At 39.3% G+C, this 15,261-nt stretch overlaps 3 protein-coding genes across 6 annotated transcripts in view; 1 reads left to right on the plus strand and 2 right to left on the minus strand.

The window, feature by feature from the left end:
* Positions 1-15,261, plus strand: part of LOC131690863 (uncharacterized) — a 362,721-nt gene that overhangs the window by 178,158 nt on the left and 169,302 nt on the right. The gene's annotated exons all lie outside the window — the stretch shown is intronic.
* On the minus strand, positions 6,965-8,434 carry LOC131686884 (uncharacterized protein K02A2.6-like). Its single transcript, XM_058970887.1, has one exon. The coding sequence runs from the start codon at positions 8,432-8,434 to the stop codon at positions 6,965-6,967; it is 1,470 nt and encodes a 489-aa protein (XP_058826870.1).
* On the minus strand, positions 10,655-12,997 carry LOC131686885 (uncharacterized). Its single transcript, XM_058970888.1, has 2 exons — positions 12,052-12,997; positions 10,655-11,846 (listed from the first exon to the last, which is right to left on the minus strand). The coding sequence occupies exons 1-2, from the start codon at positions 12,156-12,158 to the stop codon at positions 10,655-10,657; spliced, it is 1,299 nt and encodes a 432-aa protein (XP_058826871.1). The 5' UTR covers positions 12,159-12,997.

Genomic DNA, 15,261 nt, shown 5'->3' on the forward strand with positions numbered 1-15,261 from the left:
TGGAATTTATCAGTCCAAAGGTTCTTCAATTATTCCACAAGCCCCTTACTTACTGTATGCTCATTAAAATAAAAAATTTCCTAATTACATATTCGTTCTGATTTTGAATGTAGGTAACAATCAATCATTTTTATTTGGTTCATTTCTTCATCAGTACCTGAAACGTCAATATATTCCGCATTTATTTAGTCACAATTGGAGCGAAATCCTACTCTTCCGGGTTTGTCAATCCGAGTGGTATCATCGCAAGCAGGGTTGGAGTATTTGGTAGCCAGGATTTGAATACTCCATAGAAAATTTGACAGTTGCGAAATTGCTCACTCGACCGACGAAATCGGGTGCCTTTAAGATCGTCCTATTCATTTGCCGACTAAATTGGTTTACGTCGATGGAGATATTTCTTCAACATATTGATCGACCGATTTAATCTGTTCGGATCTGGTACCCGATTAAATCGATTGAAAGATCGGTTGATAAAATAGTGACATGATTTAATCATCATATAGTTTAGCAGACGAAATCGGTTTACGTATTGTTGACAAAAGCAGTTGTCTCACGCCGTTTTGATCAAAATTTTATTGCGAAATATAGTGAATTGGACGAAATAAATGGAAATATTCTAGACTGGGATAATTTTGGGCAAGCCTCTTTAAGATTGTGGTATTTTTGTGCTTGACTATTAATATCTCGTATGAACAGGACAAACTTTATCAAACCGAAAACATACGATGTAGCTAACGGATGAACAAAAGATCCTGAGTCTGGGCCATCGTTTGATTATATATTCAAGCTTGAATTGTGTTTTAGATAGATGATTTGTTTGAATGATATCACTAAAGATCATTTTTTGCAGTGAAATCCTTTTGAACCCGGTTAGGAAGTCCAGATGATTTCGCCACCTCTTCAACCAATAGTCGGATCTTGATCAACTAAGTGAAAAAAGCAATAAAAATGTATTTTAACGAATGATGAAGTAGTTCGTACCTATTTACAGAAATTCTCTGCGTCGGAACAGCACGGTTTGAATAAATTTAAACTATAGACTAATCTACCTATTTAGTCGTTTCACCTCGACCGATTTCGTAGCATGACGTGTTGACAGATGCTCATGTTAAACTCTCATAAGAGTCGGTGCAACAATCTATGAATTCGTCGGTTTCAAAGTCGGCCGATTTACCCGACCAAAACCGATTTCGTCGTGAGGAAAATCGGGAGGATTTTTTATGGGGTAGCTAGAAATCGAGTACATATTTTTACGATCGCTTCAACCGTATTAATTTACGATTTTGGAAGCGGACCGGTTGACGATACGGGCGGCGGTGGTGTATTCTTCTAGACTATCCATAAGTTGTATCGCTGAAAATAGTAAAAACATTAACGCACTAGTCACAGAATTTCCGAGATTTTTTCGATCCAATCCAAGTGATTTTTTCCTACCCTTATTATTTCAAACGCAACGCATTTGTATTGTGTATTTGTTTTCTCTGCGTAACCAAGCGATACACCAGGTTATTAGGTTTTGCACCAACCGACATAACCTCACAAAATGAGCCGAATGAACTTCATTTGACAATTCTCGGTGGTTTGTTTACATAGAAGTTACGTGAGTTCGAATGTGATAGATGAACACCCGTTGCACTCGAACTCACGCAACTGACGAAGTAAACAAACCACCGAGAATTGTCAAACGTGAACTTCATTCACCATGAGTTCATTCGTGTCGTCATCTTGTAGAACTCAATTTGGAAAAATAACAAGACTGTTCAGTGTTGCGAATTTCATGCATTTTTTAACCAAAAGCCATATTTGACAGTACCAGTTACCTGAGTCACTGAGGGGTAGTCAGATTTGCGATGCAGTTTTGGAACTCCAGTGTCTAGTCGTGTCGTTGGTTGCGCGAACCGTAAACATGATACTTAATTTTCATGTGCTGTTCAGAAGAATGAGAGAATGTGTTTCCTGTATCTTTTTTTTTATTTATTTCGATTATAGAAGTTTTAACCTTAAGGTAATTCGCCTCTTCGGGTTAGAAAAATCTCTCATGAAAAATTTCTAACCCTATGTGCAGGGTCGGGATTCGAACCCAGGTGCGCTGCGTACATGGCAATCGATTTACCAACTACGCTACGCCCACCACCTGATTTCCTGTATCACTATAGTTACTGATCATGATGCCATGGGACGTGTTGTTTAGTGGATATAGGCGTTTTTTTGTTCCAACTGATTATATAGACCTAGGTTGCTAGGATCGAGTGTGGACCTCCGGACGAGACCGATCTATGATCGTGCGAACACGGGCGCCTATAGGCTCCGCCTAGGACCGCATTTGAAAACATGTGCTAGACTAGGTTAACTTCATCACCGGGGTGTTATCATGTTTGGGAGATCGCGGGCGTAGGTATACGTGGATGATCGCGAAGAGCTACCAAAAATAAACTGATATATTGTCACCTTCAGTAGTCCTGGCATGAGACACTCCAAGGTTAAGGAGCCCCAAACCTGGGCTCGCCGCCAAGCCCAAGACACCTCCAGAGTGAACTTGACCCTAAACCCATTTTGTACATTATTTCGACCATGGCAAAAGTGGGTAACAAAGGGCACCAAGTTTAGAATTAAATTTGATCACAACTTAATTAAATAGGAAGTAGTCGTAGCCAAAGTTTCTAGTGATATAATCACTGTAATACTGCTTTAGTGGAAAAGCCTCTGGACTACCTCAAGGTACAGTATCATGCCGAGGGGCAAAAAATCGGTTTTCAGAGGGAAAAATTTACTTTTCTTGCAATTTGCTAAATGTTTATGAAAATCAATTATTTGTGCTGAAGAATTCCACGAACATCCGAAAATCATTAAAATCGTGACCGTCACGTTTCACCGGCATGGAAGACTAAACATTTTCCGCATTTAATAAGATTATGTTGTCTCAAGAGATATTTTTCAAAAGGGCGTAAACGTTTCTATGTGCATTAATTTCAAAAATTGTTCGTTCCATTTCTGTGTTTTATACAGCAAAACTGTGTGAGAACAAGTTACAGGGAATGAATACTTCTATACGAAAAAAATATACACTGAAAAAAAAGTTTTGTCATTTTTCACATAAACAAAAATTAGTAATAAAAATTTAAATTGCAAAAAAAAATTTAAATTTTTTATAACAACATTTTTTTAGCGTATATTTTTTTTCGTACAGAAGTACTAATTCCCTGTAACTCGTTTTCTGATAGTTTTGCTGTATAAAATACAGAAATCGAACAAAAAAATTGTGAAATCAATGCTACGCCCTTTTGAAAAATTGTTCTTGTTTCAAAATATTGCAATTTGCAGAGAAAATCATGGAGATTCATAAACTGAACATAACTGCCAAGTTTCGTTCGAATCGACGCACAGGGGCGTAACTACTACCAAATCCTGGCCAAAATAGCAAAAAAATGAATTTTTGTGTTTTTGCCCATTTTTTCCGACTAAACTCTTTTTCAAACCATACCCTAATAAATTACTTCAGAAAAATATCTTTTTCAAATGATGAATTTTGTGTGTAAGTATTTTAAAATTGCGCATTTTTAACGGATTTTTTTACTTTGAATTACATTATTCCACAATTTTTCATATTGCCCAAAAATTAAGTATACAAAGTCCATATTTCGTACAAAACCATAATTTTCGTAACAAACACCAACAACTTTGACCAAAGGAGACCTATTTTGGTTATCTCTTTACCTTTTTGAGTTGGGACCAAAAAGCGCAATTTTTTAAAAATTTTCAAAAATTTGGTGGTAGAAAAAGTACCTTGTCGAGCATTGTCGGACATGATTATTTGGGCTCTCTTCTCCCCGTTCCACGAAAACAAAAAACATTCCCAATTAACCCCATTACTGCTTTTACAGTAGTTTGAAAATGGTATTTTTTTTGCTGAAATATAGGCAAAATAAGCAAAAAACAAGACTTTCTGACTTTCGTACATATTCGTGGAACCGCTATTCCGAAACAACTGAATTTAAATCTTGGATTTTTTAGAAGGGAGATACAACGTGTTTCATTTTTTGCCATCCTTAAAACAAAAATCATTATATTGGTTATAAGTGAGCGTTTGTCGGGTTAACGCGACTATTCATAGATTTTAAAATGGGTTAATCTTTTGGAAAAATTAATTGTGGAAAATTTTGCTGTACTGTAAAACGAGGAAACGTATATCACTTTTCGTAAAGTTTCTCGAGCATTTTTGAAGTATTTTTGTTGTAAATTTCCCTTCTTTAGTTTCAGGCTATTATTATTGCGATTTCACAATTCAACTTTATCACGACCTGGAAGAATATCAAGTGCATGAGAAAGTTGACCTTTATCAGTCTTTTTTGGGTAAACAGTAGAAATTAACCATCAAACAACAATATTATCGATTTTTCGTCGTCGTTTTAGAGAAAAAATGTTTGTAGATGCTAAAAAAATATTGATCAGTCTAATTAAAGAAGAATTATTACATGTATATATGTAAACAGGATTATTTCAATTAATAATATGCAGATAAATTGTACCATTGTACAAATATTAAATTCAAAATAATTGTGAGTGAATAAAAATGTACTTTGTTTAAATATTTTTTTAGAAATGCTTTTATCGAACTTTTATTAAAATAAATCTCATTTAAGATCAAAGATACCTCGATCGCATGGTAAAATAATTTCGAAAAAAAATCCTCGCATCTCACTAACTGCATCGTTATCACTGGAATTATTACGCCAGGTGTGATGAAAAGCCGTTAATGTTCCGGATCTTCAAAGATCCATATCTCCGCTCACAAGTGCGTGCGGTGAACAAATTTGATTGCGTCTTGATTGCTGGAGTTTTTCGCAACTTTGAGGGTATAATTCTTTGTACTTCTACTGCGGCTTCTGAATTAAGCCTCTGATTTAGTGATAACCGGTACTGTTCCGGATCTTCAAAGCTCCATATCTCCGGTCACAAGTGCGTGCGGGGAACAAATTTGATTGCATGTTGATTGTAGAAGTTTTCCGCAACTTTACGAGTATAATTCTTCATACTTTTTCTGCGGCTTCTGAATTAGGCCTCAGATTTGATGAAAACCGATAATGTTCTAGATCTTCAAAACGCCATATCCCCGGCCACAGTTTCGTGCGGTGAACAAATTTGATTGCATTTTATCTCCTAAAAAATTTCGCAACTTTTGGTGTATATATTGTTATACTTTTTCTGCGGCTTCCAATTAAATGCTTTTTTGGTCCGATTTATTCCACTGTGCAGTGCCCTAATTCGCCTCGATTTCTCAGAAAATCATAAAACTTTCTAACTGTTGTATATATTCGTGGAACCGCTATTCCAAAGCATTAATTTTGACAGCTGAATTTAAATCTTGGGGTTTTTTAGGAAGGAGATACAACGTGTTTCATTTTTTTGTCATCCTCAAAACAAAAATCATAATGGTGAAACCGCGATTATAACAACAAACAAAAGTGAACAAAATACCAGGTAAGTGTTTTGGGAAACTTTGTGCTCCTATTTTATGGAATGGTTTTTGTTTGGGTGAAAACACAGATATTTTCAAGACGCTAACCACCTCTGTGCTAAATGCGGGCCCCCTATTCCATCAACCACTGTTCAGCGACATGCGGCTACGCACGCGATTGCACACGCCGTAGCAAAGAAAATACATGTTGCGCAAATGGACAGCTGTGACTAACCAGATAATATTTCATGGATAAACCTAATTCCATTGTGTAAAAACAAAAGAAAAACGATGGTCTGAATTGCCTATACATTGCAAAAGGATCTAAAAACGTACTTTTGCAAATCGTAGCCTAGCGCTACCATGGAGTGGTGCAAATGAACTGTTATGGTACCAAAATGTTGCTGAGGTTTCAAACTAACAATTCAGATTATTGACCGGTAACACTAGTGTCGTGATTTCTGGTTAGTTCCATTTGCTGCGGTGGAAGCGGAGCACGAGATTGCTGGCCTTCCATAGCAATTGATCACGCTAATCCGGTCGCTCGCTGGGCACGGTGTACTTTTTTCGGTCCTCCTGTAGTGGCAACCAGCTGACGCGCACACTACGCGCGAATCGGCTCGTTCACTCGCCTTCCGCTAGATTGGCTAGGTGGTGTACTGCTTCGCCTCTGCTGCTGCTGGGTAGGTTGGATGGTGTACTGCTTCGCTGTGGTTGCTAGTGGCAACCCGTTTACGCGCTTGCTACGCGCGAATCGGCCCGTTCACTTGCCTTCTGTTGGATTGGCTGGGTGGTGTACTGCTTCGCCTCTGCTGCTGCTGGGTTGGTTGGGTGGTGTACTGCTGCTGCTGGGTTGTCCGTCCACTAAGGCGTTCGATGTTGGAATGCTTTCTCCGCGCTGTTACAAACAGCTTTATAGGTGCGCGGTCATGTGCTTTACGTTCAAGAGTTGGTGGGGAGGCAATGGATTGCTGCTGTTGCTAATGGCAACTTGTTATCGCTGGGGACAGTAGGCGACGCTTTCTCAAGTGGATTTACAAGGCTGAAGAATCAATTACGAACCGGGATATGCATACGTTGGGAACAATCTTTCAGGATTCTAGAATAGCTTGTATTTATATAGATATATTTTTTTTTATTGTTTTATTTCACTGCTTACTGCTACAATACTCCTGTCTACTACTCTTAATACAATATTTCACACAACATATTTTCTAATATTCTTATTTTTTTTGGCTATATTTATATCAATTCATTTAATTGCTATTCTGCGACAACTTCTGTGTGATTTTTGAGTGCCCCGAGGTTCCTATAGATATCCTTTTCTGTTCCGGTCAGCTACAAGGACCTGTTGAATAACTTTACTATAATGATAGAAGTTTTTGGTTAATTAAATAATAATATGTTTACCTGATCTCCATTTGCTGATCATGCACACATCTTGAGTTAAATTCCCAGAATATATTTACACTACAGCTTGTTCTGTTCTTGTGCAATGAAACTCTCCTATTCGAAGATACTATAAAGAACCATATCTTCAAACCTACATGGTTTCCTTATTTTACGTCTTGGGCGATTCATTTTATCATCCCCTACTTTTACAGCATTATCAAGTTCGATTTCTGAATGCTCAAGCTCATCGTCAAATTCAGTGTTATTTGTTCTCACAACATGTCCTCCTTGAGTAATGTTATCAGCAAACTCTTCCAGATGTTCAGGCACTTTCTTAACGTCTTGGACATTGCGGGAATACTGAACACCACGCTCGCTTCGAACGACAACTTTGGCTCCATCTCTAGCCAGTATTGTGAATCTTTCCTCCGAAAATGTTGGGTCTGATTTATGTTTCTTATGTGTTGCCACTAAGACCGTGTCCCCTGCTTTGATGTGAGAATCCTTAGCTCCTCTACGTATGTCGGCATACTTCTTACTTTGCAATTTCGAGACCGCGTCCTTTTCTCGAATGTCGATGCGGTCTAATGAGTCGGAAGATTTAGTTTCCCAAAGACAAGGAAAGGTACCGCGACATTTCCAGCCTACTAACAATTCAAATGGGGTAACTCCCAGACGAGATAGGGGGCGTACTTTATTATGTGCATGGACATAATTCTTCAGCGCAGTTCTCCAGTGCACATTGTCCAATCGAGCAGCCGCCAAAGCCTTTTTAATGCCGCTATTCTGCCTTTCTACCGCACCATTGGATTGAGCACTCAAGGGTATGGATTTGCGAATCTTGATGCCCTTATTTTCCCACGTCTTAATGAATGTGTCGCTCTGGAATGGTGGCCCGTTGTCACTCTGTATCGCAAGAGGGTACCCCCAAACTTCAAATATTTTGGCCAGAGCAGCGTTTGTTGTATCTGCGTCGATCTTTTTTACTTCAATAACATGGATGTACCTTGAGTAGGTATCTACTACAACCAGAAATTCTCCGTAGCCAAAATCATTATCTGAGAAAAAATCTATTTGTAGGATTTCCCACGGGCCTTCCGGTAACTCTCTAGTCGTCAACGGAAGTGGAGCATTTTTCTTTGAAAGTCTTAAACATGTTTCGCAGCATTCTATGTACTTCTGAACCTCCGCGTTTAATCGCGGCCACCAGAAGTGATTCCTCAAAATCCGTTTCATTGACGCTGCTCCCATGTGACCTTGATGTGCTAGTTCGATTGCTCTTGATCGCAATTTATGTGGTAATAAAACCCGATCATCTTTGAAAATTAAAGCACCCATTAAACGGAAATACTTGGCATGGCATTCGTATGCCCTCAGTTCTTCTTTCCATATTCCTTGCTTCAGAGATTCTCGAATCTCATTCTGTTCCTTGTCCTTTTCCGCTTCTAACTCAATTTCATTCCAGTTCATTCCCATATTTCCTGAATCCAAGACGAAAAGTAGATGTCCTTCAGAGGAATCATCGAATGATTCGATCGGTTCACTGGCAATCACCAATCTGGAAAGCGCATCCGCGATGTTCATATTCCCTGGGATACTTTCAACGGAAAAATCGTACGACTGTAGACGGAGTGCCCACGCTTCTGCTCTCGAAACAGATCTTTTGCCGATTCGATGCATGCCGCCAAAAATAAACTCATTTGATTTGGCATCTGTTCGAATCTTAAATGTCTTGCTCATCAGATAGTTGGAAAATCTTTCAACCCCCCAAACCATTGCTAAAGCCTCTTTTTGTGTGTGAGGATATTTCTGTTCTGCCGAAGACAATGCTCGTGAAGCGCATGCGATTACCCTTGGGTTAGAACTGTTATCGAATTGGACTAGTACTGCCCCTAGCCCATGCGGTGAGGCATCAACATAAAGCTCAGTTTCGTCTGCTGGATTGTAATAACCAAGAGTCTTGATCTTCGTCCAAGCAGTGCATGTCAGATGCTCAAACTCTAGATCCAAATCTTTCGACCAGTAAAAATGATCTGCTCTAGCTAATTCTCTCAAACGCCATGTTTTGTCAGCTCGATTGTGGATAAATCGATCAATGTAATTGATCAAACCAAGAAAGCTTCTCACTTCGTCTTGAGTCTGTGGTCTGCGAAAATTTTGGATGGCTCTAATTTTTTCATCTTCCACACTCCATCCAGCGGCAGAGAGCTGGAACCCTAAAAACGGTACTTCTTTCTGGTTTAGCAAGCATTTGTTTTCATTGATCCTGACGTTATGATCCTCTAATCGCCTGAATACTTCCTTGAGGTTTGCATCATGTTCCGCCTTCGTTGTTCCGAATACTAACACATCGTCCAAGTAATTGATAGTACCCTTACATCCCAAGAGAATGACTGACTGCATAATCTCTTGAAATATATCGGGAGCATTACATAGACCAAACGGGAGTCTCCGGCATCTATATAGTGCGTCTCCAGAGAAAAAGTTAGTCAAATGTCGACATCGCTCATCAAGTACCACGTGAAAGAAGGCATTTTTAAGATCTATGGTTGAAAACCATCTTGCTCCATGCAGTTCCATCAGTATGGCTTCAAAAGTAGGCATCTTAAATGGCGTTCTGTGGATACATTTATTTGGGCCTCGCAAGTCAACAACAAGACGAATATCATTTTTACCTTTCGGTACAACTAGCAATGAAGAACAGAAGGAGCGATCCATGTCTTCAGTAACTGGTTCGATGATCCCTGTTGCTAAAAGCTCGCTAAGCTTTTGTTGTGCCAATCTTTTGAAGCCTGCTGGTATGTGTGTATATACGTTCCTAGCAGGAGGCATCTCTTTATCATAATGCAGTAGTACGGGTGGTACGTTGAATTTCGGAAATTCCTCTACTGGTGAGCTTGTAATTGAATTCATCATAGCCAGCTCGCATTTCCAAATGTTGACATGACCTCCAACAGGTACTCTCAACCCTACGTCCAATAGACTGTACCGAGCAGCTGTGTTGAAGCCCAACAATGATCTACTCTCTTCAACAACATAAAATTTTTCCAAGCAAGTCGGCCTGTCCTTAGACACGTGCAATTTTGCCGAAAACGTCGCTACAACGCTGATCTCCCCTTGTGAAGCATATGCGCGCAGTGTTTTATCAGATGTATACTTTAAATCATGTAGCTTTCCAGCTTTAGAGTTATCAGAGAGTATCGCATTCAATGTGTTTTTCGTGATGGTATTTACTTGAGCCATTGAGTCAATGAAAAATACTACACGTTTACCAGCTATGCGTCCAACAACAAAAGCATCCTCCTCTGTTGGTGGATCATAATCAGGCACTGCATTTATGAACGGGTCAGTAAAACAATCAGTAGATGAAGATTCAAGCAATGAATCATCTATCGCCTGAAAAAAATGTTTTGTTTTGTTTTGTACATTCAGCTTAAGCTTGTTTAAGTTTCTTCAAGAGAAAAGCTATCTTATCTAATTTTCCTTGAAACAGTTTTGAGTACAAGAACTATTTCTCGCTATATATTTACTCTTGTTGTCGATGTAAACTGTCTTTTTTTTCGCTGAACTACGTTGAATTAGGTTCTAAAAGATGGGTGAAGTGCATCCGAATCCCAGCTAGAGCAACGAATAAAATTTCAAATACAGGACTTTGAGAAACGAAGCGAAAAGAAAACCAACATCCAAGCGATACAATTAAGAATATGAATGTTTTCTCTAAAAAAATGTACCAAGCACTCTAATAAAAACCAATTTCTTTATTCAACGAAACTTAGATAAGATAAGCTGCAATTCAATTGAAATTTATTCAAGGTCGTCATTATTCATTACCTTTTCCTCATTTTCTTCGCCATTTTGCATTATTGCCGCAATTTTCGGTTCGGGTTCTTCATCTCTGGTTTCGTTATGCGGACGCTTCTGTCCAGCTCCATGCTGCGGCACAGATATGCAAGCACGAGCTAAATGCCCACGCCGCCCACAATTGTGACACACCTTGTCTAGATTGGGACAACGAGCAGGACCATGGTAGATGCTAGCGCATCGCCAGCATGCGTTCTGAAGGGGTCCTTGTGGGCGAACTTGTCCACGTCGAAGTGTTCCTCTTCCTCGTTGGGTGCCTCTCAACCTAAATGCTGTACCCCGACGAAACTGATCTCGTGTATCCAGGCGTTTTGAAACAGTAGCTATTGTCACGTTGTTCTGGCGGTTTAGCTTTTGATATTCTTCCTCGTTGAATAGCTCCATCTCCCGATCGCGTACCAATGCGATCAAGCTGTTCATGTCTCCTTGGGAAACCCAGTTTCTGTGAGCCAAAACTCTCACACGGCTATCGATGGTCCCTTTGACGATAGTTCGTACTAACGCTTCCATTTCTTCCTCGCTCTTGTAAGCACAAAGCTTTGCAGCAGCTGCCGCACGTCGCACGAATGAAATATTTGATTCACCGCTATGCTGTACGGTGTTCATTAGTTTTGCACGTTGCCCAATAATGTAAGTACGTGATCCAAAATAATTATCCAATCGAGAAATGGCATTGGAATATGGCATAATGCGTTCGTCGGGCATATCTGATGTAGATGACGTTCCTTGCATCACATCCAGTAATTTTGGACCTGCCTTTATCCGAAATATGTCCATTTTAGCTCGCTCATCGGTTGCACGGACCAGATTGAATGACGCGTTTAGTATTTCCTTCCATTGTTCGTAGGCTTTTTTATCTACCTCCGTCTCACCCTCCGAGGGTTTGCATTCTGGGATATTCAGGGAGCCAAGGGACATATTGCTCATTGTCGTTAGCAAGGATTCGTTTCCCGCTGAAGTCGTTTGCTGTTGCCCGGCTTCATTGGACTCGAAGTTCAAATAATCGTTTTCTGCTGTGCTTAGTTCAACTTCGTGGAGCATCTGCTCATTTTCGGAACGCATTCTAGCCAATTCAGATTTGACTGCCGAAAGCTCCTCCAAAAGCATCTTCCTTGTGATTTTGCTTTTTGATTTTCTGTTGGAACAAAAAGAAATGTACCAGTTCAGTTACTCTGTCTCGACTATCAGAGTCCTTATAACACATATTTCAGCACATTTGCATTCTTGAATACCCTGTCTCAACTACCAGGGCATCATTTCGTTTGTTTAGGAAACTGTCTCGACTACAGTTCCATTTACTCGATTGCATGTTTTCAATTCAACTGATATATTATACTTACCGGGTGAGGGATGATTCGGTTCTCGTACCGCCTGCGCCATTGTCGTGATTTCTGGTTAGTTCCATTTGCTGCGGTGGAAGCGGAGCACGAGATTGCTGGCCTTCCATAGCAATTGATCACGCTAATCCGGTCGCTCGCTGGGCACGGTGTACTTTTTTCGGTCCTCCTGTAGTGGCAACCAGTTGACGCGCACACTACGCGCGAATCGGCTCGTTCACTCGCCTTCCGCTAGATTGGCTAGGTGGTGTACTGCTTCGCCTCTGCTGCTGCTGGGTAGGTTGGATGGTGTACTGCTTCGCTGTGGTTGCTAGTGGCAACCCGTTTACGCGCTTGCTACGCGCGAATCGGCCCGTTCACTTGCCTTCTGTTGGATTGGCTGGGTGGTGTACTGCTTCGCCTCTGCTGCTGCTGGGTTGGTTGGGTGGTGTACTGCTGCTGCTGGGTTGTCCGTCCACTAAGGCGTTCGATGTTGGAATCGCTTTCTCCGCGCTGTTACAAACAGCTTTATACATGCGCGGACTCGCGCTTGCCGTTCGAGGGATGGTGGGTGAGGTATCGCGTTGCTAAGGGCAACCCGTTGACGCGCTCGCTACGCGCGAATCGGCCCGTTCGTTTGCCTTCTGTTGGATTGGCTGGGTGGTGTACTGCTTCGCCTCTGCTGCTGCTGGGTTGGTTGGGTGGTGTACTGCTGCTGCTGGGTTGTCCGTCCACTAAGGCGTTCGATGTTGGAATGCTTTCTCCGCGCTGTTACAAACAGCTTTATAGGTGCGCGGTCATGTGCTTTACGTTCAAGAGTTGGTGGGGAGGCAATGGATTGCTGCTGTTGCTAATGGCAACTTGTTATCGCTGGGGACAGTAGGCGACGCTTTCTCAAGTGGATTTACAAGGCTGAAGAATCAATTACGAACCGGGATATGCATACGTTGGGAACAATCTTTCAGGATTCTAGAATAGCTTGTATTTATATAGATATATTTTTTTTTTATTGTTTTATTTCACTGCTTACTGCTACAACTAGTTTACAGCATTTCTGAACTAAATAAGCTGGTGGTCATTTTCAATGTAAAATCGTGTGCTGAATCCGAAAATGAGGTCCAAAAAATTTACAGTAGAACAGTGTTCGAGTTGCAGTAAACAAATTAATTTCATCTATATAATTAAAAATACGTTCAGTAAAATCAAAATATCTTCGGTTGTAGTGCATCGATATGAAATATTATAATGTTGAATTAATTGTAATTGAATGCACTTTCGATCGCTAGAACATTTTGTTTCAGTGCGGCTACTGGATCTGGCGTTATTTACGAATTCATTAAACTTTTTCTTAATTTTTCGTCATTTTTTGAATAAAAATGAGCGTTAGGTCAACATTTTGGGCAAGATAAAGCAATCCTAAAAATTGTATTGTTATGGAAAATTAAAGCCTGCCAATAACCAATGGAAATAAGCGCTTACTGGGTTAAATCGGATGAATATTGTGAAAGTTGTTCAATTGTCTCGATTCCAATTTTTTCTAGGGTTTGTTTCATAATATATGAGTGACTCTCTGTCAGAATTCTGTTAAATAAGTAAATTGAATAATTTTGAGAGAATTTAATGTGGAGTAATATTCGAACTCGTTTATCCAAATGATTCAAGAGTTCTGATAACAATACTTACAGGCTCAGTAAAGTATTGTCATCAAAAAATTGGCATTAAGAAATACGCATAATATTTACATGTGTCATACAAAATCGTATATGCTCAAAATACGTTGTAAACTGCACGCTCCACAACGCCTTGATACACACATCGGAAGCTTATGACGGTGCAAAATGTTAAATTCGGAGACTAGCTTCACAAATGATGACTTATCCACCGATTTCGTCACGTTTTGTTCTACTAACAGTTTATTTTACGTTATTAAAACATCTTGAAGTTTATAATTTGAAATTATATTGGATTCACATTGGCTTCCACGATGTATCGATTTTACTGTTCAGGTTCACAAAACTTCAATATACTACAATATAATGCATAAAACATCTAATTGCAATTACAAAATATGCTACGTTCTTCAAATCATTCTGAAGATCAGATTTTGAGATTTTAAACCTAAAATAAGTCTTGTTCGATGTCCTCCATAATTTTAAAACACGAATTACTAGTTGTTCTATGAAGGAAAAGAAATTAAAAGTTTTACATATTATTAATTTTATAATAGTTGACGTATGTTGTATCACATATCTCTACGGATTCGTATAGTTTGTATTAACATTGTACAATACCCAATTGAGCAGCTAGCGTTTCAAAATACGAATTTTATAACGTGTGCGGGTATAGTTTACAAGGAATTTTGTATCATAAGAGTGTTATTTTATGTAATACACTCAGGTTTTTTTTTACGCGGGGGATGCGAGCCGCGTAAATGAAAACCGCGTAAATGAAAACCGCGTAAATTTCAAAATCCGCGTAAATGAAAACCGCGTAAATTTCAAAATCCGCGTAAATGAAAACCGCGTAAATTTCAAAATCCGCGTAAATGAAAACCGCGTAAATTTCAAAATCCGCGTAAATGAAAACCGCGTAAATTTCAAAATCCGCGTAAATGAAGACCACTTAAATTTAAGAATCCGCGATAAAGGGAACCTCATTGATGGATACCGCGTAAATTTCAAAATCCGCGTAAATGAAAACCGCGTAAATTTCAAAAACCGCGTAAATGAAAACCGCGTAAATTTCAAAATCCGCGTAAATGAAAACCGCGTAAATTTCAAAATCCGCGAAAAAAAACCGCGTAAAAAAATACCGCGCAAAAAAAAACCGCGTAAAAAAAAACTTGAGTGTACACTTGTAAATATTACACGCAGTATTCCATACCAATCATTCGATGACTTATAATTTCATTGAGCCTGAAATTATTGTTATCAGAAGTCTTTAATCTAATGGATAAACGAGTTTGAATATTACTCCACATATTTTTTTTTTTTTTTTCAAAATTCTTCCATTTACATGTTCAACAGCATTCTGACAGAAATCCCTCATATATTATGAAAAAAGCCCTAGAAAAAATTGGAATCGAGACAGTTCAATAAGTTGACCCAGTGAAACACAAAAATTGGCAGTTTACAAAAAATTGAATGACTTTCGCAATTTTCATCGGATTCAAACTTACAAGTACTAATTTTCATTGGTTATTAGCAGGCTTTAATTTCCCATAAAAATATAATT

The sequence above is a fragment of the Topomyia yanbarensis genome, chromosome 3, assembly GCF_030247195.1.
Source record: "Topomyia yanbarensis strain Yona2022 chromosome 3, ASM3024719v1, whole genome shotgun sequence".
Lineage (NCBI taxonomy): Eukaryota > Metazoa > Arthropoda > Insecta > Diptera > Culicidae > Topomyia > Topomyia yanbarensis.

Excerpts from the sequence above, each read along its gene's own strand:
- LOC131686884 (XM_058970887.1), bottom strand. The coding sequence starts at position 8,434 with ATGAACATCGCGGATGCGCTTTCCAGATTGGTGATTGCCAGTGAACCG.
- LOC131686885 (XM_058970888.1), bottom strand. The coding sequence starts at position 12,158 with ATGGAAGGCCAGCAATCTCGTGCTCCGCTTCCACCGCAGCAAATGGAA. Across the intron at positions 11,847-12,051 it reads ACCGAATCATCCCTCACCCG|AAAATCAAAAAGCAAAATCA; the intron begins GTAAGTATAATA and ends TTGTTCCAACAG.